The sequence below is a fragment of the Hydractinia symbiolongicarpus genome, chromosome 1 (genome assembly GCF_029227915.1).
Source record: "Hydractinia symbiolongicarpus strain clone_291-10 chromosome 1, HSymV2.1, whole genome shotgun sequence".
Taxonomy (NCBI): Eukaryota; Metazoa; Cnidaria; class Hydrozoa; order Anthoathecata; family Hydractiniidae; genus Hydractinia; species Hydractinia symbiolongicarpus.
In genome coordinates this window covers 6,207,213-6,231,427 of record NC_079875.1, presented here as the reverse complement: position 1 = coordinate 6,231,427, position 24,215 = coordinate 6,207,213, and the positions used below count along the sequence as shown (strand labels likewise).

General features: G+C 32.1%; 2 protein-coding genes across 4 annotated transcripts; one reads left to right on the top strand and one right to left on the bottom strand.

Annotated features, from left to right (window-relative positions):
- The first annotated feature begins 7,353 nt into the window (after positions 1–7,353).
- On the top strand, positions 7,354–15,647 carry LOC130634428 (uncharacterized). 3 transcript variants are annotated; one of them, XM_057444620.1, is made up of 8 exons: positions 7,354–8,183; positions 9,466–9,499; positions 9,691–9,729; positions 9,850–9,929; positions 10,643–10,697; positions 10,780–10,851; positions 14,424–14,521; positions 14,625–15,647. In XM_057444620.1, the coding sequence occupies exons 1-8, from the start codon at positions 7,945–7,947 to the stop codon at positions 14,665–14,667; spliced, it is 660 nt and encodes a 219-aa protein (XP_057300603.1). In that variant the 5' UTR covers positions 7,354–7,944; the 3' UTR covers positions 14,668–15,647. The 3 variants fall into 3 exon arrangements, with proteins under 3 accessions (XP_057300603.1, XP_057300605.1, XP_057300604.1); XM_057444621.1 differs by lacking the exon at positions 10,780–10,851 and having other exon boundaries at positions 7,372–8,183; XM_057444622.1 differs by lacking the exons at positions 10,643–10,697; positions 10,780–10,851 and having other exon boundaries at positions 7,368–8,183.
- A 2,666-nt stretch (positions 15,648–18,313) lies between these two features.
- Positions 18,314–23,915, bottom strand: LOC130634386 (tripartite motif-containing protein 2-like). Its single transcript, XM_057444617.1, has 5 exons — positions 22,891–23,915; positions 20,740–21,659; positions 20,609–20,657; positions 19,965–20,017; positions 18,314–19,462 (listed from the first exon to the last, which is right to left on the bottom strand). The coding sequence occupies exons 1-5, from the start codon at positions 23,169–23,171 to the stop codon at positions 18,984–18,986; spliced, it is 1,782 nt and encodes a 593-aa protein (XP_057300600.1). The 5' UTR covers positions 23,172–23,915; the 3' UTR covers positions 18,314–18,983.
- Between the last annotated feature and the right edge of the window lie 300 nt (positions 23,916–24,215).

Here is a 24,215-nt window from a genome sequence, read left to right as displayed (position 1 = left end):
CACAAGGTTGACTGAATAATTTTGGATATCTAATTTTACTTTGGTGAATATCTGCTTATTGTTATATGTGTCGTTGTGAACTCTACGATGGAGAACTTTTAAATATAGTATGTTACGAAATCAATTTTGTCGAGGAGAGAGAAGATAAAGAAGCGAAACACGAAGTTCGTTATTCTTGGAGTGACTTTAGCCACCTCTCCATGCTTTTCACCTCCCCCAACAGACACGGCCTTAATAAATATTAACTTTGTCAAGAAGAAAGAACACAATGATACACAAGAAGAATGACTTACATTTCATCAAAACCTCAGCCGACGTATATGGAGTCGCTAAGGTGGATGTCATATTACATTTTTTAATTATCCTCTTTTTGCATTTCAAGGGACAATAAATTTCAGAACTTCCATCTTCTTCCATCTTGACAAAACTTGACAATACGTGTGTCCGCAATTTAATTTGTTATAGGAGACAACTAAACCAGGAAAGAGTTGTCATAAGATGTTATCTAATACACCCCGATTTAAAATTTTCTTCATTCAGAATATTCCGTTTATAAATCATGTGGAAAACCTTGGTTTTCATAACCTTTCAAACGTTTCCTCATGTTACTATCCTTAATCCACTCAGGTTGTTAGAATCAAATGTGACAATAAAATCTAACGTAGCGTGTTATCTTAGGTTAGCGAGCCAAACCGGTCTGCCTAAGCGGGTAGAGTAATGGCATCTTGAATTTAGGTGGGCTAACCATGTTTCTTTTAAGCGACCCGGGACTGTGTTAACTTACCACATGTAATTACCCCCTTTACCTTGATTTCCTGCTTCAAATTATACTATTATAAATGTGAGTAAAACAGATTGTGGAAGAAAGGAAGCCTACAACTAATTATAATCAGGAGTTAAAACATGTATTGAAAATTCCTAATTGGGGAATATGGACTAAATTTCGAGGTAAAACATTTTTGGTTAGTTAAATGATATGTCACTGAAGCATCTTTCAGATACCTCCATGTGCAGAATAATGGGATTCGATATGTTGTTTCAGTTTGATCACAGACAAAAATTAATCAGGCAAATAGGTTAAATGCATTTCTATGACAACTAATTAATAACTAAAGGATGAAAAGGGATGGTAGGGAGTGTGATGGTGGTGGTTGTGTGTGTGTTGGAACAAGCGCGAGGTCCAAGAGCCTAATATTTAAAGTACTTTAATCAAACAATTCTATTATAGGAAGTACACTACATTTGCTGTGGAGAAGAGAAACTTCAATGTCTGATTGATCTTGTCCGACGTTATTATGACATAGATCTCCTAAGAAAGTCGTATAGGCTACTACTTTTACAGCAAAAAAAATGCTATCTTTTTCAAGAAAAACATTTCTTGTTCATTGAACATATGTGAATTTATTAACATTTTCCTTCTTACTTTTTTAGACTTGAAGAGTGTGAGTAGCGTAAAAAATAATTCGACAAATTAACTTAATCAGATGAAGCTGTACAGACAAAATAGAAACACAATTTGAATGTTGATGCAGATGTTATCTCAAATAAAAGACATAAATAAAATTCAGTCAACTTTCCAGTTAGCCTTTTTTTAACTTCGTGATTAAAAAAGTAGTTGGAAATATGCCACAAAGCAGTTGTTAAGTTCGTACAACTTTCCAATTCTATAGCATGTGTCAGTGTCACTGGAAAACGTGTGAACGGAGGGGCAGGATATGGACTGAAAATTTCTGTTTCATACACGCTCCGAGGACCACAGAAGGCAATCGAGCTGGTGAAAAAGCCGTAGGGTGAGAACTTTCTTTGCTTTTTACCCTATCTACAAAGTAGAAGGCAAATTTAGGGGGAAAATTCAAAAGTTGTCCGCTGATTAGAAAGTTTCGTGTAAAGATTTGACAGTGGTTTTAATGGTGCAAAGGAATTTGTCAGCTAATTGGATTGTCCGCTAATTGGAGTGTCCGTTAATTGGCGTGTCCGTTAATTAAAGAGTTTATTGTATCTCATAAACAACAGATGTATCTCAGGAACAACAAATAAAACAGACGTTTTAAGCATCGCAAGTTATTTATATAAGCGTTATTTCTAAAAATGTAAAAAAAAATCTTTAATATACTCTTCTATATAAAAACAGCTGTGAATATATGAAGTAATTATTGCCAAAGATGATGTAATTTCTTCCAAACCTTGTCTTTTACTACTCACAAAGTAGTCTGGGTTTTCTAAGTAGGAGAAAAGCATCGCATGATTTAAAATTGCCCTAGTTTGGCAATATATTTAGCAGAGACATATAACGTGTATGTTTGTATACTCACTACCTTCACACAGTGATTTAAAAAATTTAAAAGAAAGAAAACAATGCATTATCTGAGTAATGGAATTGACATAGGAAATTTACAAAGAGGAGACTTTTTTTTGATCGTGCAGGGATACTTCAACAACATCCGTTGATAGGTTAGTCACATATACTAGTTCTTTAAAAAATAAAATTAAAAAACTGGAACTTCCTTCTGGAAGGCTAAGATATATAAAAAAGTAAAATACCAAATAAAGGGAAAATCTTTTACAACATGACAAACTGCTAGCAGGTACTTTTATATGCCTTCTAATGATAAAAGAAGCTTCTAGAAGTTGATGTAAGATAAATTCTTACTCAGAGAGAAACAACAAACGATGCTTGCAGGGTCGAACGTATCGGAATTGGTATAGAAATGTTTGTCAAAAAAAAAACTTTTTCGACATTTTAAATCAACTTTTTGATTTTTTTGGTCAGCGATTCCGAAGAACCTTAGCAATTAAATTTTCCTGTTATAAAAATGCTAAGAGTTGGAGTTTTTATTAGCAAGCACTTTTCTTGTAGTCAAATATTAAAGTCATTATAGCATATATCTATAGAATATACTTAATTACAAAATAAAAAAAGATAAGAGAAAAAAAAAAAGACATTACCCTCAGATTTTGTAAAAAAAATAAAGTTCTATAAAATGCATCAGTTGCTTTAAAAATGCATTTGAAATATTGCCATTATAATATTTTTGCACCATGGAATATCATAAAACTCACAGCTACATTATCTCATAGTACGGAAATTAAATTTTAACAAAAGCACTCTTTTTTTAAAAAATAAATATAGGTAAATAACAATGTTGGTCCTGTCAATATCAAGGTGGTGGGATGTCTAACACAGGGGCGGATCCAACAGTTTTAACATGTCAGTCACATTTTTTGCAAAGCAAAAAAAAGCGCAGCAATTTGCTGCGCCCAAAACAGCTGGTCCACATAACGGGTCCGGGGCGCAGCCCCGGAAACTTTCGCTATTTTAAGCCTCTACGCATTATAAACGGCCTACATAATGTCCAAATTATTAGCTTTGTTAGAGACGTTTTTTGCTCTAAAGTTTTGAATGGACAAGAGAATAACAAACCATCTTTTAAAGGGTTTCAAAAAAGTGTATGAAAATTAAAAACAACAGTTTAAATTCAAATATTTTAAGACTGTTTCGCCCAATATCAGGGCTCGTCAGCATGTCTAGGAAATGCCTAATAACGTAATGTTAGCTATTCCAGACATGGACAGTCTGCTATATGCTAAAATAGGCTTAACTAGGGGAAGCTGAATTGTTTTAACCAGAATTACAAAAATGGTTAGCTTTAAAATTATCATCACATCCTTCATCAACACCTTGCAGACAAAACAGAATATGAGCTTGAGCATAAGTATTTTTAGCATTTAACGATGTAAATACAGGTTCAACTTTGCACTTTGCACCACAGTTAAGAAAATAGGAAATTTGGTTTTTGATGTATCTGTACAGTCTGGAAACACAGCATAATTTTTCTTACCACTGGGAAATTTAAGTATTTGGCGAAAGGTGGCAAAAAGTTTCTGTTTTTAGAGTGCTAACCATGCTATCGCAACTAGTCTACCAAAACAAACTAAACCAAGCATGGTAGTACAAGTAAAAATAGCTTCATTCCCCACAAATTATATTGTGTTACACCAGTTTAATTGTACAAAGCGTCATCATCATATGTAAGATGGAATACATAAATGACTTACCTTGATGTTTTTCTTAGCAAGAAAGTAAAACAGAATTCTTACTATATATATACCTCAGGTTAAAAGAAGAACCCTACTAATGGAATGTTGCAGCACGTCAACCAGTGTATTGTCACCAACATGTAGCTAGGACATGTAGCTGTACAAACAAATCTCCAGTGACTTTAAGAGCTAAAAATAATTATCCCAGGAAATAAGTAAATTGTCCAAACTAACTGCTGTATTATACAACATGTTGGATGTAGTACTACAGAATAAAACATATATGCACCCTTTTGGGTTGGTCACTGCCTATTCTGCAAAATGCGTTTGCTCAAATATTATTCAATTTATAACATAATAAATGAAAGACAAACAAAAATTTTATCACTTAAACCGTAGTCGTAATCATGATTAAGCTTTTGTACCAACATAATTTAGATTGAACATTTCGGTACTTTACAATTTCTTTGGACTGGTTAAAAAATTTGGGCTTAAACTAGTTTTATCAATTCCTATCTGACTTATTTCAACCAGAAAAATTGCTTTTAATGGCTTTTGCACTTGTATCTGTGTTAAAAGAGATATGCTGTAAAAAATGCCTTAACGGAGTCCCCGAAAATGCCTAAATTAAAAAACTTAAGAACTATAATAATAGGTCAATGTATATTGGGCTCTCTTTCATCGATCTGGTCTAAAACTATACCATATCAAGTTTTAAGCCATTGTTTTAATTTTTGCACAAGTTATTGGACTTTTACCATTAGCGAAAAGTATGCTTTTTTATACTACCCACTCATAAAATTAAATTAAAAAATTCACAAACTTGTACTAATATCAAAATTCCTCAGATGATATATCCTAGTAGTAAGCAATTAACATCTGCAGGAAGTTATTATCAGTCTACGTGTGCTCTGGACCAATTTTCGTGAAAATTAAAAATTAAGTATAAAAGGATTTTTCATATGAAAGTTAGATCCTGCATGCTTTTATTAGCTGGCTATATAATACAAGTGTTTAAGATAACAAGAATAATAAAGCATTATCTTCTTAACATAAAGCAATTGCAGAACTCTCTAAGATGTTGGTCAACAACAACAACTTTAAAAAATAATCCACTCTGCATTGAAATTTCTAGCTAGCTAGCTAGCTAGCTAGCTAGCTAGCTAGCTACATATGTTCCAATATCTATAGCTACGCAACTGTAATTATATTTTTGACATAAGGACTTGATTTAATGTAATAACTTTACGTATCTTTCTTGCACATATAAAAAATTATTGCATCTCATTCCAGCACACATGGTGAGTCATCATGCCTGGTTACTTATTAGCCTTGCATGCTTTCGTTTGGTCCGAAACGCTCTTGATTGCTTTCATTTGGTCCGAAAAGTCATTGATTGCTTTCGTTTGGTCCGAAAAAACACTCCTAATTGCTTTCATTTGGTCCGAAATTCAAATTAGACGGCATCGGTTACAAAAAAATTCAATGATTATTGAAAAATACATGCTGTGTCACATTTCGAATGCCGTAAATAGGGGTCAAAGTCGTCAGTTTTTTGTAAACCAATCAGAATACCTTATTTCGGCTGGCAAGCCAATCACATTGCATGAAAATTCTTCGGATGTCAGTCGCTTTTTGCCGTATCCATCAACTCAGTCACACAAGAGAAAGGTCCGTAAAATAGGGACTGCAGAATCACAGTACCCTATTATTTTTCACGATTCTTAGAAAAAATTATGTCAGTCGCGTGACGGCGCTGACGTACACTGGACCCGCCCCTGTAACAGTATCATTATGCCGCCTAGTATTGGCCTGATCAGTCGATTCCAATCGACGTAAAGAGACAACACATTGAGCATGTTGCCTGAGTAAGGCAACATCACCAGCATCAGATAAACGTGGTAGTACATTTCTCTGTATTTTCTGAGCCAATTTAAAATTTTAGGAAATATCTGGTAAGTGACTTTGTGCACTCTTTTTTAAAGTTATTTTGTAAAGTAGTGTGAAACATCCTTGTTTCCCTCCTCAACCATATTAACTTTCATTATGGATTAAAGTTTTTTGCTTGCTTTTATAAGAAAAAATGGTAAGCTATATAATTTTAAAATAAAGAATTTCTTACTCACAGTTTTTATGTTTCATCTTCTATGGATTTTGATAAACTTATTTCTTTTTTTGTCGGGTATCTGGCTAAACCATAATAGAAAAAAACACGTCTTAACAACATATAAAAAAAACACGATCTGCTTCAATAAGGCTAGTTGTATATAAAGGATACTTTAGCTAGACAGGCTTCATTTTTTCACATTTTTAGCAGCTTTCTGGCTGGCAAACAGATAGTTAGACTGTTAAAAATGTAAACAAACTTATATTTTGCTTTCTTTAACTACAACTATGGCTACTTATTTCCTTTCCTTCTCTTAACTAACTAACTAACTAACTAACTAACTAACTAACTAAATAACTATGAGATAGCTAAAGATTGTGTCAGAGTAAGTCTTCAGCTTTTAACTAAACTTTTATACAACATTGTAAACAGCAATCAATGCAAAACAAACATGCCATCTTTGTTGTATATACATAAGCAATTCGGAAAAAGAAAGTATAAGAAATATTTCCCTTCTCTTTGCGCGAAGTTTATTTCACGGACTTTGATTTATGCGCACCTACATTTTTGCGTGAATAAGATATTTCTTAATGAAGAAAAAGTGAAACTCATAGTTAACTTGAAAGCCAGCTGACGTGCTGTGCTGTAGCTATTAAAATACGATTTTGTGAACATTAATTTGAAGAATATGTTCATTAGGCAAGTAGCTGCATTGGTTCTCTGCATTTTTTAAAAATACTATCAACATTTTTATATTTGAAAACGAAGATGTCTTATAATAACATAAAACACGTGTATAAAAATACATTTTATTCTTATCGAAGCTTTTCGTTACATGAAGACGTTATTAGTAAGGAAAGTAAGGAAAAGCTTCGTTAAAATTGAAAACAAATTTTTGTTAGTTTGTTTCTTTTTACACCAACGGAAACACCAACGTGGTTTGTGACGGTGGCGAGACAAATGTAAAAACAAAACAAAAAAACTCGGAAAACTCGCTCATTCTGGTGGTAACAACATCGTCTTTGTAAAAGTCTCAGACAGACAAACGAAAGCTTCTTATTAATATAAAAGATAATGCTAGTTTCTTTCACCTTATTCTTTTAATAACCTAAAACAATATATTAACTTCTTACCATGCTAATAAATGACACGAAGTTTTATTCAACTTAGATACCTTTAGCAATCGTATATAAAAGCTCATTGGTATGATCTCGCAATTAATATTTTTAGAAGAGATTAGCTGATTTATATTTCATTAAAAGACGATGCTTTTCGTAGGAATTGGATGCGTATCACTTCTGTGGTGTGATTGTGCTTATTTTCTCTCTTTTTTAAGTTGAACTTTTTTAACATTTATTGTGTTTCTTTGTATTGGATTTATTTTAAAACAGACACAATGTGCTGCATTTGCCCACAATTATACCTTTTTATTGCAATGTTCTTACTTTTAATTTAATTTCATATATCCAATTTCTGTTCGTTATTCCTTTTCTAGTTTAACGAAAATACTCCTTCGTTATGGTTTATTAACATTTCGGCATTTAAAAACAAAAGCATTTCATGACAGTATTTTAACAGTCCTGTTTACCGGATTTAAATTGTGAAAGTTACTGTGTGGTTATTAAGACCATCATCTGTATTTTTTTACAACCCAGTGCTATTAAGACTCACCAAGTGCCTTGAATATTAAAAAAGCGTATAGAGCTAAGGGTAGGTGTTCATATCCATTGAATATATCATTTTTTTTTAAATAATCAAATTTAGAATAATCAATTTTAGAAAATTTAATTTAAAACAAGATGGACTGCATTATTTGCTTAGATGTGTACAAGAAACCAAAGCAACTAAAATGTGGACATTCTTTTTGTCAAAACTGTTTAGATGCTATTTTGGTACGCAAAGAAGATAAAACTGCTGAAATAAATTGTCCATTGAGATGCACCAAAAAAACATTAATTGATCAAGGTGAAACAGCATCGTCTTTAGCAAGTAATTTTGCTCTAATTTATGCTGTGGATCAGATGATGGCAAAGAAAGGGTAAGTAATGTGTTTACAAGTCAATGCTGTTCATGCTCACTGGAGAAAAAGAAACTGACGCACTGTTACATATCTGCATTAAAAATAACAAATTTTCGCCTTTTGTCGCATATTAATGTGTTAAAACATTATAAGAAAATGAAATTGTTATAATTTTTGATAAAAATTGGAACAAAACAAATGCCACATAACATTACATAGTTAAGCAATAGGACAAAGCATGTGTTTAAACAATGAACGTAGAACAAGGTAAAGAGGAATTCCCATACCCTTTATATGTCTTTTAAAGATAGTTCTTAAATTTAACATACACCATTGTATCGTACAACGACCTGTTTCCGTAACAACCGGTTGTTATAGCGTTCAAATGACAGCCGTACATTTTTTAACGGCATCATGCGAAATGTTGTAAAATTTTAAGTAGCTAGGGATTGCAAGAGATTACACTCTTACTTTGTCAGACATATCCAATAATATTTTGAACATATTGTAACTTAATCAAATTTCAGATGTAAGTAATCTGTAATGGTCGTGCCAATAACCAAACCATCTGAACCTTGAATCTTAATACATAAGGTTACAGTATAATGATACGGTATACAAGTGATAACTACAAATTTGCGATCAACTTTTAACTTTGACGTGAGTTCAAAGCTAAAACAATAACAAAAACATACAAAATAAACGTACAAAATAAACGTACAAAATAAATAAATAAATATAACAACTCACTGTTGTATCGTGTGCAAACTCTCGCATTGGATGGTTTTGTAAGCACACAACACACAGCATTTCCGCTCCAATCTAATCGTTAAAATCATAAGCCTTTGGAATTTTCAACAACGTAGTTCTGTTAACAACGCTTAAAACATCTAAAGATTTCTGTACCTCTATACTAGACTCACATCGCACATTATTGCACAAGTCTGCTCGTTTATTTAATGCACGTTTTTTTAAACAAGTGAAATGCTAACTGGGATTCATATTTCAGTCAAAACCTAAGTGAGGTGACTAGGTTGAAAACAGAGGTTTAAACCCAAATAACACAATAAGCCAGCCCTAACTTAGTTCTTGAGAAACGGAAGCAATTTTATTGTACTAAATAAAACACAAAAAAGCACCGAAAAGTTTATCACCTTTGATCCATAAAAGCTATTTTATTGATAAATTAATTCCTCGATATTACATCTATTTAAATTTACAACAACGTAAAAACGTATAACATTGTGTTGTACGAAACTGTTATATCATCAGTATTAATAAATTGTGTCAATACTTTTAGACCTTGCAATAGAGAATCGAAAGAAAATTTCGCGGTAAGGTTATTTTTTTCTCATTTTCATTCGTATAAAATTTCTAATATAATCCATTTTTTTGCTAGATTAGACTAGAACGATATGCCAGTTAAAGATATCCAATACATGAGATGATTTAAATTTAAGTTTTTTTGTTTGTTAAAACTTATTCAAAACAAGTTACGAATAGTCTATGACGTGTTTTTATGTAGGTAAAATGCAATGGTGGCAATGCCCAAAATCTTCAAAAGGTAATTTCTTTATACTGGATTTAATCATTTTTTTTCATTAGCTTAATTTTTTATTTTGATGCAGCAAGGTTTGTAAGAGATGCCATAAATGTGTAAAAAAAATTTTTATTACCACTATAGACCACAAAAGAATTATCTGATGAAGAACTTTTGCCAATGTTTGTTTATCAACGCTCTTTAAACAGAGAGACCTCTTCAAGGTAATTTATTGCACTTATTGCACATTGTGTACTACAATGAAGAGTGCTAAGGGGTGATGGCATGACACAGGATTGGGTGGACGCACTTTCAACTCTTCTGTCCGAACAATCTTGGTTACCATTTTCGGAGAGTCTATACTTCTAAATGCAGTGACTTTCAGACACTCTAGATCGGTTTTTGCGAAACATATAAATTTCATATTTTCGAAAATGTGACTGAAAGGGTTGTCCCAATCTTAACCCAGAAGCAATCGCAATTATAGGAGACAACTAAACGAGGAAAGGGTTGTTGTAGTTGTATAAGATGTTCAAATTTTCTTTATTAAGAATATTTTTTCTTTATGTTTATAAATCATGTGGAAAACCTTTTTTGTTTTTGTAACCTTTTAAACGTTTCCTCATGTTACTATCCTGAACCTACTCAGGTTGTTAGAATCAAATGTGACAATAAAATCCAACGTAGCAGGTATCTAAGGTTGGCAAACCACACTGGTCCGCCTAAGTCATTAGATTTTGAATTTGATAGACTGACTTCGTCTGTTTTAAACGACCCAGCACTGTGTAATAATAATAATGTGTCAGCCTAATGTAATTACCACCTTTACTTCGATTTCCTGGCTTAAATTATTATTAACATAAATGTGGGAAAAGCAAGTAGGATTTGTTTTCAATATGGAACTTTCTTGTTAACGAAAAAGTTCTTATATGTGCAGGTTGTTGGAAGGGAAAGAAGCTGGTACATTTCTGATACGTTTTGGACGTAGTGGGGTAAAAATATATTTCAAAGCTATTTTTTCTTACATTTCGGGTGAGTTGATCTTGACATATTTACAATTATATTTGTGTATAGGAAGATGTTATAAGCTTTGTAGAATGTACAGGTGCAATTAGACATTGTAAAATTGTGGAAGAGTATGAAAATGTAAGTTTTTCTTTCTTTTAAGATAAACTTCCATATAACTTTATCACATTCATGTTGCTTGGATATCGTAACGTTTACGCGTTTGTATGTTTTTAGCATGAATATATCATTATGACGTGACGGAGCAAAACTCTATAATGCTTCGACTCTAGCTAGCATAGAAAAATTCTGTCAGAGAGATTTTATAGCTATCATCACTAGTTAGCTTTACATATGCAACACAGTGAGTGAGATAATTCTACTCTGTAGGAATGTCCCATCACATAGCTTTTTTCAGCTACAATCGTCCACAAAATTTGTTGTCTCTGGCAATTTTATACGAAAAACCAAGAAGCATAAAGTTTAGCAAAGTCATCAAAAGAACATAGCTAGCTGGATATTTTGCAGATAGTACGTTCCATTCTCATTCGTGATCAATGTTTATAAAGGTATGTCACATGTATTCGTTTACGTTGCTCTGACAAAAAGGAAAGTTCTTAACATTGAGGGGTAATGGACAGCCATATTTTTGTAGACGATTGTAGCTATATATATTGTACGCACGTCCAGGAAATAAACTTTTTTAACCCTGCCGGTGAGCATACACCAGTGCGGCTCAAATTCTTGTTCTGTTTAACCTTCTTTAGCATTTTCTGATACATCAGGTTCTAAACAAAATATGACTGACCCATGCAATTTTGCGTCCGGAACACACTGCGGTACTGCTAATGCAGAGACCCCAGGAAATGTTTCATCAAGGCGAAGATGAAACCGTTTGATCGATTACCAGGGAGCACCAGGGATTCACCAGGGATTCACCTGAAAGGGGCATTCTAAATTTTTCGCTTGCGAACCTTGGGGACTCAGCCCCACGCTCCGCAACACTTTCTATATTTGGCAGCACTAAGTTGCACCCGAAAATAGGACAAGCAAAATGGTGTTACATGTCAGCATTATACAGTTTACTTAATTGCTAATGAATACTGTATATCACCCTATGTTCCTCCAACATGTAATCTCCAACCAATTTTCTTGGGGCACAGTTCGCCAAAACAAAGGGACCATTTGCCATTTATGATACAGTGCCGTTCGTGGCCGTAATGTGTTAAATAATTTAATTTTACCCCCTGGTTTACCATGCACGTGCCGCATCTCACGACAACAAGTTGTTTATCAACTCCAAAAAGAAAACCAAAGCGAATAAGGTTGTATCCTTTTCATATCTTTTGTACTCATTCCCTCATAATTAAACCTGAAAAAGTTATTTCGAACAAAGCATTTCAATATTTACTCATCATGAGGTTAGCTTAAAGTTTATTTTTTCTTCTATATTTTCCATTTTTTATTATGGGATCGAGGTTGCTTACTTTTATAGAAAATCTATCGTATTTAAATATGAATTTAATTCGAACCATAAATGTAAAAAACAAAACTGTTGTTGTCGAACGACGTTAGTGTTGTTTGTTAGAAATATTTTCTTAAAAACATTTGTATACGCATTCAATTCGTTCTCTTTGGAATGAAGTGATAGTTAGTAATCGAAGTAAAAAACTGATTGGACTTTGATCCTGAGACCGTATGCAAGCTACCTACTAAAAACGAAAGAAAAGCAGGTGTGTCGTTTAGATCGTCTGGTAGGGAAATGAATCTTAACTTTCAGAGCTAAAGTTATAACAGGCTTTATTTTATTAAGGCATTATAAATTTTCAGGCCATAGTCAAGGAACATGTTAAAAATAATGAGGATAGTTAAGAATCTGGAGGCTGAAACGAAAACACACTCATCTTATAAAACCGGCGTGTATATCCTAAAGAATAATTTATATAAAATATAAAAAGTAATTTTCTGTTATTGCTGTTTTCAACACTACAGAGTGTGGTGATTCACTGTTGTTGTCGTTATTCTAAAACAAAAAAAATGTAAACAAACTTAAATCAATGTTTACATCTGTTACGTTACAATTTTTTGAAATATATTCGATTCTTAAATTCGAAAACGCTGCATTGTTATCATGTACAGCACGTTTGCGCTGTTTTCTTGATACATAAAACCAAAATAATTGATTTTCTTGGTTATGAGGTTGGGTCTGTTAGGCAAATTGTTCCTTTAATATTTTGGATTAAAATATTGCAGTAGCTATACAATACATGGAAAAAAATCATGTTTTCATTTCTCTATATTATGAGTTGACAAATGTTGATTTCTTATAACTTTGGAAGGGTTGCTCTATGCAATGACCGAATATCTTATTTTGATATGACGTGTTACAAGCTGTACAGTGTAGAAAATTTGTAATAACTTATTTTTGTATGACTAGGCAAAATATGTTCGATTTTTTAATGTTTGATATACTCTTTTCTCCTGGTGTACTTCCGGCATGGCTAAGCAAGTATATAGTTCTCGATTTTGTTATACATTTTGCATTTGCATTTGCATTTTTATTTTATTTTTATTTTTGTTGTTGCACCTGGTTATATTTTTTAACGTTTTGTTTCAACGGGTATAAATTTAGAGTAATCCATATTGTGAGCAGCCTTGATCCGCTTTATTTATCTTTTTGTAAAAAAAGTGAGTTTTAAAAATTCAAGTTACTATGTTGTGTGTTTTTGTTTGGTATTCTTTACATGGATTCGGCTAGTATTGAATTATTTTCCAGCGGTGAAAACTCGTTTGTTTTGTAATTTGATCGTTGAAAATCAGGTTTTTGGGGGTTATTTTGGGGAAATTATGGTAAAATAAAAAAATAAAAACAATTTATTTCAGAAAAAAAAAGCAAAGAAATAAAAAGAAACATCCAACGAAAAATCACCCAACGAAAAACGCATAATTGGAGATAGTAACAAATGATTATTATTTTCTTTTGTTTAACGAAAGGAACAATAGTCACCGAACCCCGATTCTATACCAAAAATTCAGCAACTTTGAAGAAAAAAATATGTGTCAATACGCAACACCTCCTGCAATAATATTTTTTAAAAGGTTTAATAATCTATTAACTGACGCTGTGTTAGGAGGGAAAGTACAGAAATATCTACAAGATATAAAATTATATCATATCTGAGGGCAACAATGTACACAATACAAGCTCCAAATACCAGCTGAATCGTTTTGAAAGTTAAGAAAATAAACTTTACCAGCATTAATTCTTAAAGCTCGACAGAGCCATGTGTTTTATTTATGTTCGTTATAGTTCTTAATATGTTTTTTGAAAGTTCTGCATCGTTGTTAACACACGCAACGGATGGGTTCCAAAAAAGCGCGGAAACAAAAGAAACCTTAATAGAATTTAAATGGACGTTGCTTAGATGTATCTCCTTCTCCTTTTACATCTCCTTACTGAACTGCAACATCGTTCAGGTTAATTGCATTCACTATGTTGTTTTAATTCGATTACAGATAAATATTAATCAGGCAAATAAGTTAAATGCTTTTTTATGTCATCAATTAATAAACGAAGGGTTAGAAGGGAAGGACAGTGGTGGTGGTGCGTGTGTTGGAATAAGCGCGTGATGCAAAAACCTAAAAATTAGGAATCATTGGGGACGAAGGAGGGTAATTTGTTAGCGCATTTTTATTAAACAATTCTTTTTCAGGGATTATACTACATATGCCCTGGAGAACCCAAATTTCAATGTATCATTGATCTTGTCCGACATTACCATGAAAAAAATTTACTTAGAAAGCCGTTTAGGTAACTACTCTTACAGCAAAAAAATGTTATTTTTCTTAAGAAAAGCATTTCTTGTCCATTAAGCATATGTGAATTTGTTAACATTTTCTTTCGTATATTTTAGATTTAAAGAGTGTGAGTGGCGTAAAAAAAAATCGACAAATTAATTTAATCAGATGGAGCTGTAGAGACAAAAGAGAAACACAAATTGAATGTTGATGTAGGTTATCTCAATCGCGATTAGCTAAAATAGAAGGCATATATATATATAAAGTACAGTCAACTTTCCAATTAGCCTATTTTAACCTCATGAATAAAAAAGTAGTTGGACATATGCCACTTAACTTCGCAAGGCAGTTTGTAATTCTTACAACTCCCCAAATCCACAGCACGCTGCAGTGTTACTGGAAAGCGTGTAAACAGAGGGGCAGGATATGGACTGAAAATTTTTGTACATACACGCTCCGAGGACCACAGAAGGCAATCGAGTGGGTGAAGAGGGCCATAGGGTGAGAACTCAAATTAAAAAATGATATAAAAAGAAGTGTTTAAAATGACGTAAATTCTCTTTGCTTTTTTTTCGTTGTTTTCCTTTGTTTGTTTTTTACCCTATCCGCTAATTAGAAAGAGACTCTAGGGGGAAGTTCACTTCCTGAAAATAAAATTGTACGCTAATTAGATTGTCTGCTTATTGACAGTCCACTATTTGGAAAGTTTCGTGTGAAGTTTTGACCGTGGTTTTACCCATGCAAAGAAATTTGTCCGTCAATTGGAGGTGTCCGCTAATTGGAGTGATCGCTAATCGGAGAGTTGACTGTATCTCATATCTTACATGTAAAATATGATCACGTATAATTATTAGGAATCTGGGTAGCAGAAGATAAAACATACGTTTTAATTATTGCAAGTTATTTATGTAAGAAATTTGAAGTCTTGGGACATTCGTGTTACTTCTAAGAATATTCTTAATATACTCTTCCAAAATAAAATGTCTGTCAATATGTCAATTAGTGAAAAAGATGATGTAATTTCTTCCAAACCTTGTGTCTTCCTCTGGCTTGTTCATGCTCGCTACATCACAGTACCAATCATTCACAACAATGAAGAGAGTAGTCTGCGTTTTGAGAAAAAGATAACTTGTTTTAAAAATGCCCTAGTTTTGCAATATAGTTAGTACAGACACTACCTCCGCACAGTGTAAATTTCTTAAAAAGGCAATGCATCATTTAAATAATAGAATTGACAAAAGAAATTGCTAATTACTTTGTGTCAGGTTATTCCTTTCTTAAATCACAAAAACATACATTTTGTATAGTAATAAGAAAAACATTAACATATTAGTGGTGTGAATGTTTGAGAATGTTTTACATAATTATTATATTTAAACTTATGTGGAATAAATAAAAATCAAACGCGTAAAAATTCACAAAGAGAAGACTTTTCTTTGATCGTGCAGGGATAATTCAACAACATCAATTGCTAGGTTCATCGCATATACCAGTTCTTTAAAAAATAACAATAAAAAACTGCAACTTCCTTCTGAAAGGTTAAGATATATAGAAAAGATAAAATATCAAAGAAAGTGAAAATCAACAACTACAAAATGAAAATCTTTCACAACATGACAACCTGCAAGCATGCATTATATATGCTTCCGAATGATCAAAAAAGTTTCCAAAAATTAATGTAAAATAGGTGTTTACTTAGAAATAATCAACAAACGATACTTTTAGGGTCGAACATATCGACGTCACTTTTTTGGTAGAATTTTTTTTTCAACTTTTTGATTTTTTGGTCAGCGATTTCAAAGAAAATTTGCTTGTTATCAAATCGCAAAGAATAGGAGTTTTTATTAACAAGGCTATCTTATTCTTGTAGTCAAATATTATCTCTATAATAATAGCCGTATTCCGTCTGTCTGTTCAAAAGGGTTACCGATATTCCTTTGATCTTTCCGCGATTTTTAGAAACCAAGGGGTTATTTAATCGCAAATCAAATTACTGATTAAAATATATTCTAAAAATTAATTTATTTCTTTAATTAATTAAATTGCTTTAATTTATTACCATAAGTAAGAAAAATAAATTTAGTGATAAAAATGAATGCATTGTTTTGATACGCCATTTTAATAGGCCAATTTTAAGAATAATTACCCCCGTGACCTCAATCGCCGTTTTCGCTCAGAAGCTACAGAAAACAAAAGGGACAGTTTACTGATAGTTTTACTGACTTTGTTTTGACCGCTCGCACATAATACACCAATCAAAACGCCTGATTGTTTAAAAAACCAATCCAAGACTTTCGCGGCCTGGGCATGCCAACGAAGAAACATGAGGGCCGAAACATGATGGCCATTTTTGTTTTTAAAGTAATGGTGGGTCAGTGCAGTTTGTAAGTCTGTTTCACCTTTTTTGTCTTTTATAGGCTTTTTATTTTCGTAATATTGTTTTTTTGTATGTTCTAAATTGTTAAGATAAATATATTGTCACGTTTTTAGTCACGTACAGATCTTAAACGCACCATTTTTGGCTAGGAACGAAGATTTTGGAGGCTAGCTAGCTAGAACCTTACTCATTACTATTCTGTATGGTATAACAGCTTTTTATCCTACCCACCATTTATTTTTGTGCTGAGACTGTAGCCATTTAGCTAGCTCCTTCCTATCTTTGGCTAAAAAGTGAGAGTATAAAAAGGCAGTTTGACTACAACAATATTATTAAACAAAAGTGTTATGTCAAATGCAGTTAGCTAGGTAGCTACATCTTTATTATTTTTTCCTGAAAACTTTTTGTGCAAATGAAATAACTGACAGATTATTTTAACTGAACCGGTAATGACAAGATGTTCCCTGTGTTTTCATTAAAACCGAAGTTGCAATGAAGTTTTTTTGGAAAGGGGTATTACGCCTATACGCCTGTTCAACTCTGTTTAACTACACTAAGCGGTTAGCCCAGTGTTAACAACAGACTGTTGTTTTTGGTAAAGGCTATTACGCGTATGCGCATTTACAACGTGGTTTACCTGTACTAAGGGGTCAAACCAATGTGACAATTCATTTTTAAACTTTTTCGGTAATCACGTCTGTACGGATGTGCAACAATGTTTACCTAACCGCTCAGCCCTGTTGTGTTTTTTTTAAACAGAGTCTGTGAGAAAGTTGTTTCCAAAGGCGTATTATTCCTATACGCCTGTGCAACACGGTTTAACTGTAGTAAGCGCTTAGCTCAGTGTCACGATAAATTTTTTAGCTTTCACAAAAACTTATTCCGCAAAATAAAATAATATTGACTGATTGTTTTTGCTATGATGGGGTACCAACTGTTGTTTGTAAACTGTGTTTTTATTTCAGCTATCGTTGCGGGGAATATTTTTTGAAAAATTTGTTACAGTCGCAAGACTATAATGGTGTTTGCGCTTCACTTGATTTACGACATACTGCATACCTGTACTAAAGCGCTCCACCTGACTGTGTCGCACAGTTTGCAGTTCTTGTTAAGCGCTCCTTACGGCGTTCAACTACAGTTACTTGTGGCTCATCCCGGCTAGTAATTATGTATTACCTTAAGAAATATTACAGTCATTGATTGTTGGTTGTTGGATCTATCTATAGTACATATCAAAATATAACATCATCTCTTTTCAAGAAGAAAAATATTGCTTTTATTTCAACAAATACCAACATTTGACCAACTTAAGATGTAAATCCACAAGAGCCTGAAATACGCATTTGCATACTTTTTTGTCCATTTTATCTCCCGCAAAGCTTTCTTGATTACTAAAATAAAAAAGAAAAAAAGAAAAAACATCAATAATAAAGTATTCACCTTCAGATATTCTGAAAAAATAAAAATTATGTTGAATGCATCAGCTGCCTAAAAATGTAGTTTAAAAATTGCTATTAGAATGTTATTTGCACCATGTAATATCAAAAATATCCAACTACATAATCACATATTATAAAATATAAAATTTCTAAGTTTTTATCAACAAAAACACTGAAGGTAGATAACATTGTTGATCCTGTCCTTGTCAAGGTGGTAGGATTTATTGTACAAAATGTTATCATAAAATACCTTGCACTATTTGGCGCATTTTGCAAATTGTGGCCGTGTTATCGAAATTGTTTACTCACAACCAAAATATTATTTAAAATACCATTCACAAAATGAATATCCACAAAGAAATGAAGAAATCTTATAATATTTCGTGAAATTTTATATAAAATGAAGAAGAGCATAAATTTATTCACAGAAAGAAGAAAATAGGGCGCAGATGATAAAATCATAATAAAAGATCACCGGAAGTTTAACTTGGTGAGAATGTTGTATCTGCAAAAAATACTATACTTTACACTTGCAAAATTTCTTTTCTTTTTTTTGACCTGAGAAAAATCGGTCCCATTAATTTACCTCAAGAAAATTAATTCATGGCAAAACAAATATAATTAACCATACTTATTTTTTAAGTCAGCTTTACAGCATATTATAAGGGGATCCCCTTTTTGTGTTTTTTCAGTAACCGTTTAATATCTTTATTACCAGCGAGTTGATAAGCAGTTTTGTTATTTTCATTACGTATGTTCACATCCATGTATGGACTAGACAGTAGTGTTTTAACACATTCAGCAAAACCAAAAGCAGATGCAAAATGCAATGGTGTTTCATTGTTACAGTTAACGTTACTAATTTGTGTATTGTTAACATTGATTAGAATCTGTAAAATATTTTGATAACCATAAAAAACACTGTGATGAAACGCATTCCAATGGTAGTCATCCATAGCGTAAACATCACTGCCAGCATCGATCAAATCTTGTACTATTAAAGGTTTGTGGTAACATGCAGCTTGAATTAAAAGTGTACCTCCACAGGAACCACCTTTCATTTTAACGATATTTGGATCACTCATTAGTATTGACTGTAACTGGTCAATATCGCCATGTTCGATCATTTCGTCCAGCTCTAAAAGTAAAGATCAATAAAGCTCTGGAAAGCAACGTGTTTAATGATCAACAGGTTTTTACTGTGTATTTAAAACTTGCATAAATTTCGAAAATACATAATGATTTCTTACGTTCCTTTAGAGGAGCGGATACTAAACCACAAATAATTCAGATTTCTTAGGAAAGTCATTGATTTATTTAGTTGTAAGAATTTTGGAAAATATTTTAAAGTTAATTCACAAAAAAAGTGACGATCAGTAAACATTTTAAACTTGCACTGAAAACTTGATAAATTGCGCCAGATTTGTCTGTTCGTCTGTACATGCTGGTTTGTAACTTTTACAAAGTGGATGCTATAATGTCTCATGTGCCAGCAAAGTATTCACCACTTCCTACCAAATTGAAGCGATTTTTTTTACAGACCATTGTCTAATTGCAAGTAAGGTATCAGGAATTCTTTAAATATCTACTACAATTTGTTAATACTGTACAATTAGTTTAATTAGTGCTATAATCCTTACCCTCAAAAGTGTAAACATTTTCAACTTGCGGTGTATTCCTCGCTTCTGCAATGCTAAAATGTAACGTTAACGCCGAAAATTTTTATTTGAAAATATCACGCAGTACTTTCTTTGTAAATAATTTTTTTAAAAAAATTCCTTTTTTTATTTTATACGAACTAGAATATTTCAAATATATATTCTTAAATCATTCTATGTTAGATTTAATATTTAAATATTGTTTGTGTCCATGGAATCCTTTTAACAATTCTATTCCAAAATAATGAAAAGTCATGTTGATAATTAGAACAAAAAAAATGACATTTTCCTCTTTATCTTTTAGATCTAAACTTTTGTTATTTAAAAGGAAGTTTCTTTCTTACCACGAAATGATTGGTTTAATCAAGTCTAAGTAGTTAATCAAATAAAAGAAGTTACGTTTCATACACTCTCTCCACCAATTGAAGTTAAATTAATTACTTAAATTAATTAAATACGGGAAGCATGTTAAATAGCGAAAGAAGAAAAATTGTGTTGTTTCTGTTACTTCATTAAACTGAGATTTGAATTTATTAAAATATACAGGAAATTGAAATTTCTTTATTTGATTTGAATTTCATAACATAACAACATATCATTGTAAATCAGCTTTGTTTAATACTAACCTTTCTGCTTTTGGCTCAGCGTTAATATCATTTTTTGATTTTTCATTTTCTAAAAAATATCAAATTAAAACTTCATTTTAGATTGTACAATAAAAACTAAATCAAACTACGCTATTAGGAGAAGTACGCACCATAAACACAATCAAACAAGCTCATCAGATTATGTTTCATTTCCAATTGATCGCATTGTATGTCAGTTTCCGCGATTTTACTTTCGCAAACAGATTTATTACTATTTGTAAAACTGGCAGTTATTGCATCATCAACGGAAATCTTTATTGTACCAAAAACGTTAGTTACCATATCCAGATCGTTTAATGGAGGCATATTTAATGCAAAAAAGGGAACAGTTGACGGCATGGAAGGCAAATCTTGAAGTTGTCGTTCAATTTCCTTTTTTTCCGCTATTATTTCGAAGTGACTTTTAGTGTTAAAAGTGTTAGTGTATCTCACTCCATTTTTGAAGTTATTTTCATATTTGTACCCTGTTATGTTCATATTTTCTTGGAATTCTTTCAATTTATCATCAAATTTTTGTAGTAGGTTTTTCTCTTCTATATTTACTAGTTGAATAAATTGCTCCACTAACAATAATTTTCTTTCCTTTAATTCACGAACATATACTTCTCGTTGACTATTTAAATATATGACAGCCTCGTTATATTTTCTTTTTAAGTTCTCCAACACGACTTTTGCATCCAAAAACGATGTTATGAAAGACTGAAACCACTGCTTTGTTTCAAAGCCGAATTCATCAATAGTCTTCTTGGAATGGTTCTTATGTTCTCGGTGGACACAGTACGTACATGTAAATGCGTTATCACAGTCAAGGCATACAGATTTCGCAAATGTATTATGTGATTGACACACTGGTTGGATTTCGTCTGTTTTTTCGTTAAAGGTTACGGTCGTCAAGGATTTTTTCTTGCAGGCATGCAAAAGTTCACAATCTCTGCACATTTTCCCACCACATGTAATGCACAACAAGCTGACAGGTCGATTGCATATCTTACTCTGTTGACATGATGCGTCCATTATACCTCCTGCAAACCTAAATCAGTGCAAACATGTTACAATTTTGGTCTTTAAATATTTGCAGGGTATACCCCACTAGATAATTTAAAAGTTCTGAGATTTTTTTGTTATCCTTAAATAAACAAAAAATTATCGGAGTATAGACAGATAAAATGTATTTGCAATAAAATTTTGCATTGTTGGTTTTTGGCAACCAACCGCGACATTTAATTTTTAGCAACACTTTTCGCTGTTCTTTCCCAAATTTGCAACACTCGTTGCAATTTGTTATAAACTTGTTGCAATGTGTGATGGAGTTGTCACAAATTGTATTAAAGTTACTGTCGGAATTTGTAATATTTTTCTTCTCAATTTGCGATTAAATAGCCGTTGCTCTATTTGTGAAGGATAGACCCTGCTATACAACTCTCTATCTTTATATTTGCTGTCATCAACGGGATGAATGTATTTTATGTTTTATTTCCATTTTTTGATGAGATGTAAAACAATGCAATAAATAGGAAAAAAACAGAACTGACAATTTTTCATTTTTACATGTGTGTTGTGTTACGACTTACTTATTTACTGTTCTGCTTGTTAGCCAACCTTAAGGTATGCATTGCCTGAAAATTTCTAGATAAAGAAAAATATAGATCGACATAAAAATATCACGAGGAAATAATTTTTTTAAATGATTGAAACTGTTATATATAGTTAACAATTTTAGCTTGCTTTAACTTTCTTCTTAATGTAATTTTAACACTTCCCAAAGAAAGATAAAATTTATAAAATTATCCATTTCGAAAAGTCTGGAAACCAGTTTAGTTATAAGTATTTGATACGGCAGACAAACTCTAAATTTAAATTGAAATAAATACACAAATGTTAATTCGAAGTGATTTTTCATCACCATTACAAATTCTGACTAACTTGGCTAGCCAAGAAAAAAAAAATGATAAGTTTATGAAGGTAACGGTGCTGGACCAGCAAAAGTACGTACAATTAATTGCAATAAATAACAAAACGAAAACAAAGAAACTTGCAATTTCGTGTCTGTAAATCTATCTGCTTCCACTTCCTCGTCTAAATTTCGAATTACTTTATCAACAAGCAAGCAAATGCTAGAAAAACCTTATTATCGCTCGTGAAAAAGTTTCAAGAGCTTAGCAATGATTCCATCTGACGTTTACATCAGGAAATAAATAATAATTTAATCATAATTTTGCTATTGTATAAAACAAACTTGAACTTTTGAAAGTATATCTTACCCTTTTTCTTTGCTAACTTCGTCCATTACCTCAACAAGGCCAAAATTAGTTGGTAAGCACGACGAAGTCTCGTGTCGACCAATCATTGTCTTTCTCTCGCATTTTAATGGACAATGCAGTTCAGCACTTCCATCTTCTTGAAACTGGAGAATATCATCGAGACATTGTTGACAATACGTATGCCCACAGTTCAAATATTTTGGATTAAGATATGCATCTAAGCAAATATTGCATTCCAATGCAAGTAAGTTAAGTTGCGATGTATTCATTACACTTTGCATTTTTAAGGACTTCCCTAGAAAATGTAATAGGACAAGTTTATATAGATAATCATACAGTTGACTAGCAAGTTCATCGATATAACACTTAGTTAACCCTTCTACATAATAATAGACAAATGTCGTCTGTCTGTCGGTCACAACGTTGTCAAGCTAAACTACGCATGAAATTTTCGAACTAAAATAGCAAATACCATATATTGTTATCAACTTTGCTGCGACGTAGGAATAAGTTGGAGTTAGATAAGTTGATTGAAAGATGATATTGAGCCATACTAAAATGTTTGACACTACACAGTGTGTGTATTTCTAAAGATACATAAGTTCACCATTGATAAAGAAGAGAAAGTTACCTAAAATGTTTCTTACGATTTTTAATACCTTATGCACGAGTTAACAATACAAATATTCACATACAAATAAAATACATAATTCTATAACCCATATTGATTACCAAATGCGATTCATTTAAGCATTTCTCAACAAACTACATTCTCTTCATTATGACTTAGCCAAATAATGCAAACAGATGAATATATATTTTAGTAAGAATTTATTTTTATCAAAACAATTCATGTTGTTTTAAATAACAAAACTTTATTGTAATTGAAAATCGACTTGGAGTATCGTTGTATACAATTTCTTTTGTTTTTTTAATTAGTGCTTGTAGCTGCTATATTTACATTATATGTCAATACAAATAACTGTCCAGATATATGAGACTTTGTCCAGATGTTATTGCATCAATCATTAACCATCTTGAATTAATATGATCGTTCAAGCATTTTTAATTCAAATGTTATACATACTTGAACACATTCCTAACAAATATCACTTCATCCTTTCAATTTCATAAAACAAGAAATTTTTAATGTACACGTTTGTATAAATGCTGAAAGAAGTAATTTGTCGTAAGATTTTTCTCATATGTCTCCTGCATTAGATTTTGCAGACAGTAAAAAAAATTAACTATAGTTCTTTTTATAGATAAAATCAGTCATTCAGCATTTGAACCTGATTAGATAAAACATATGGTAAAAAGGTCAT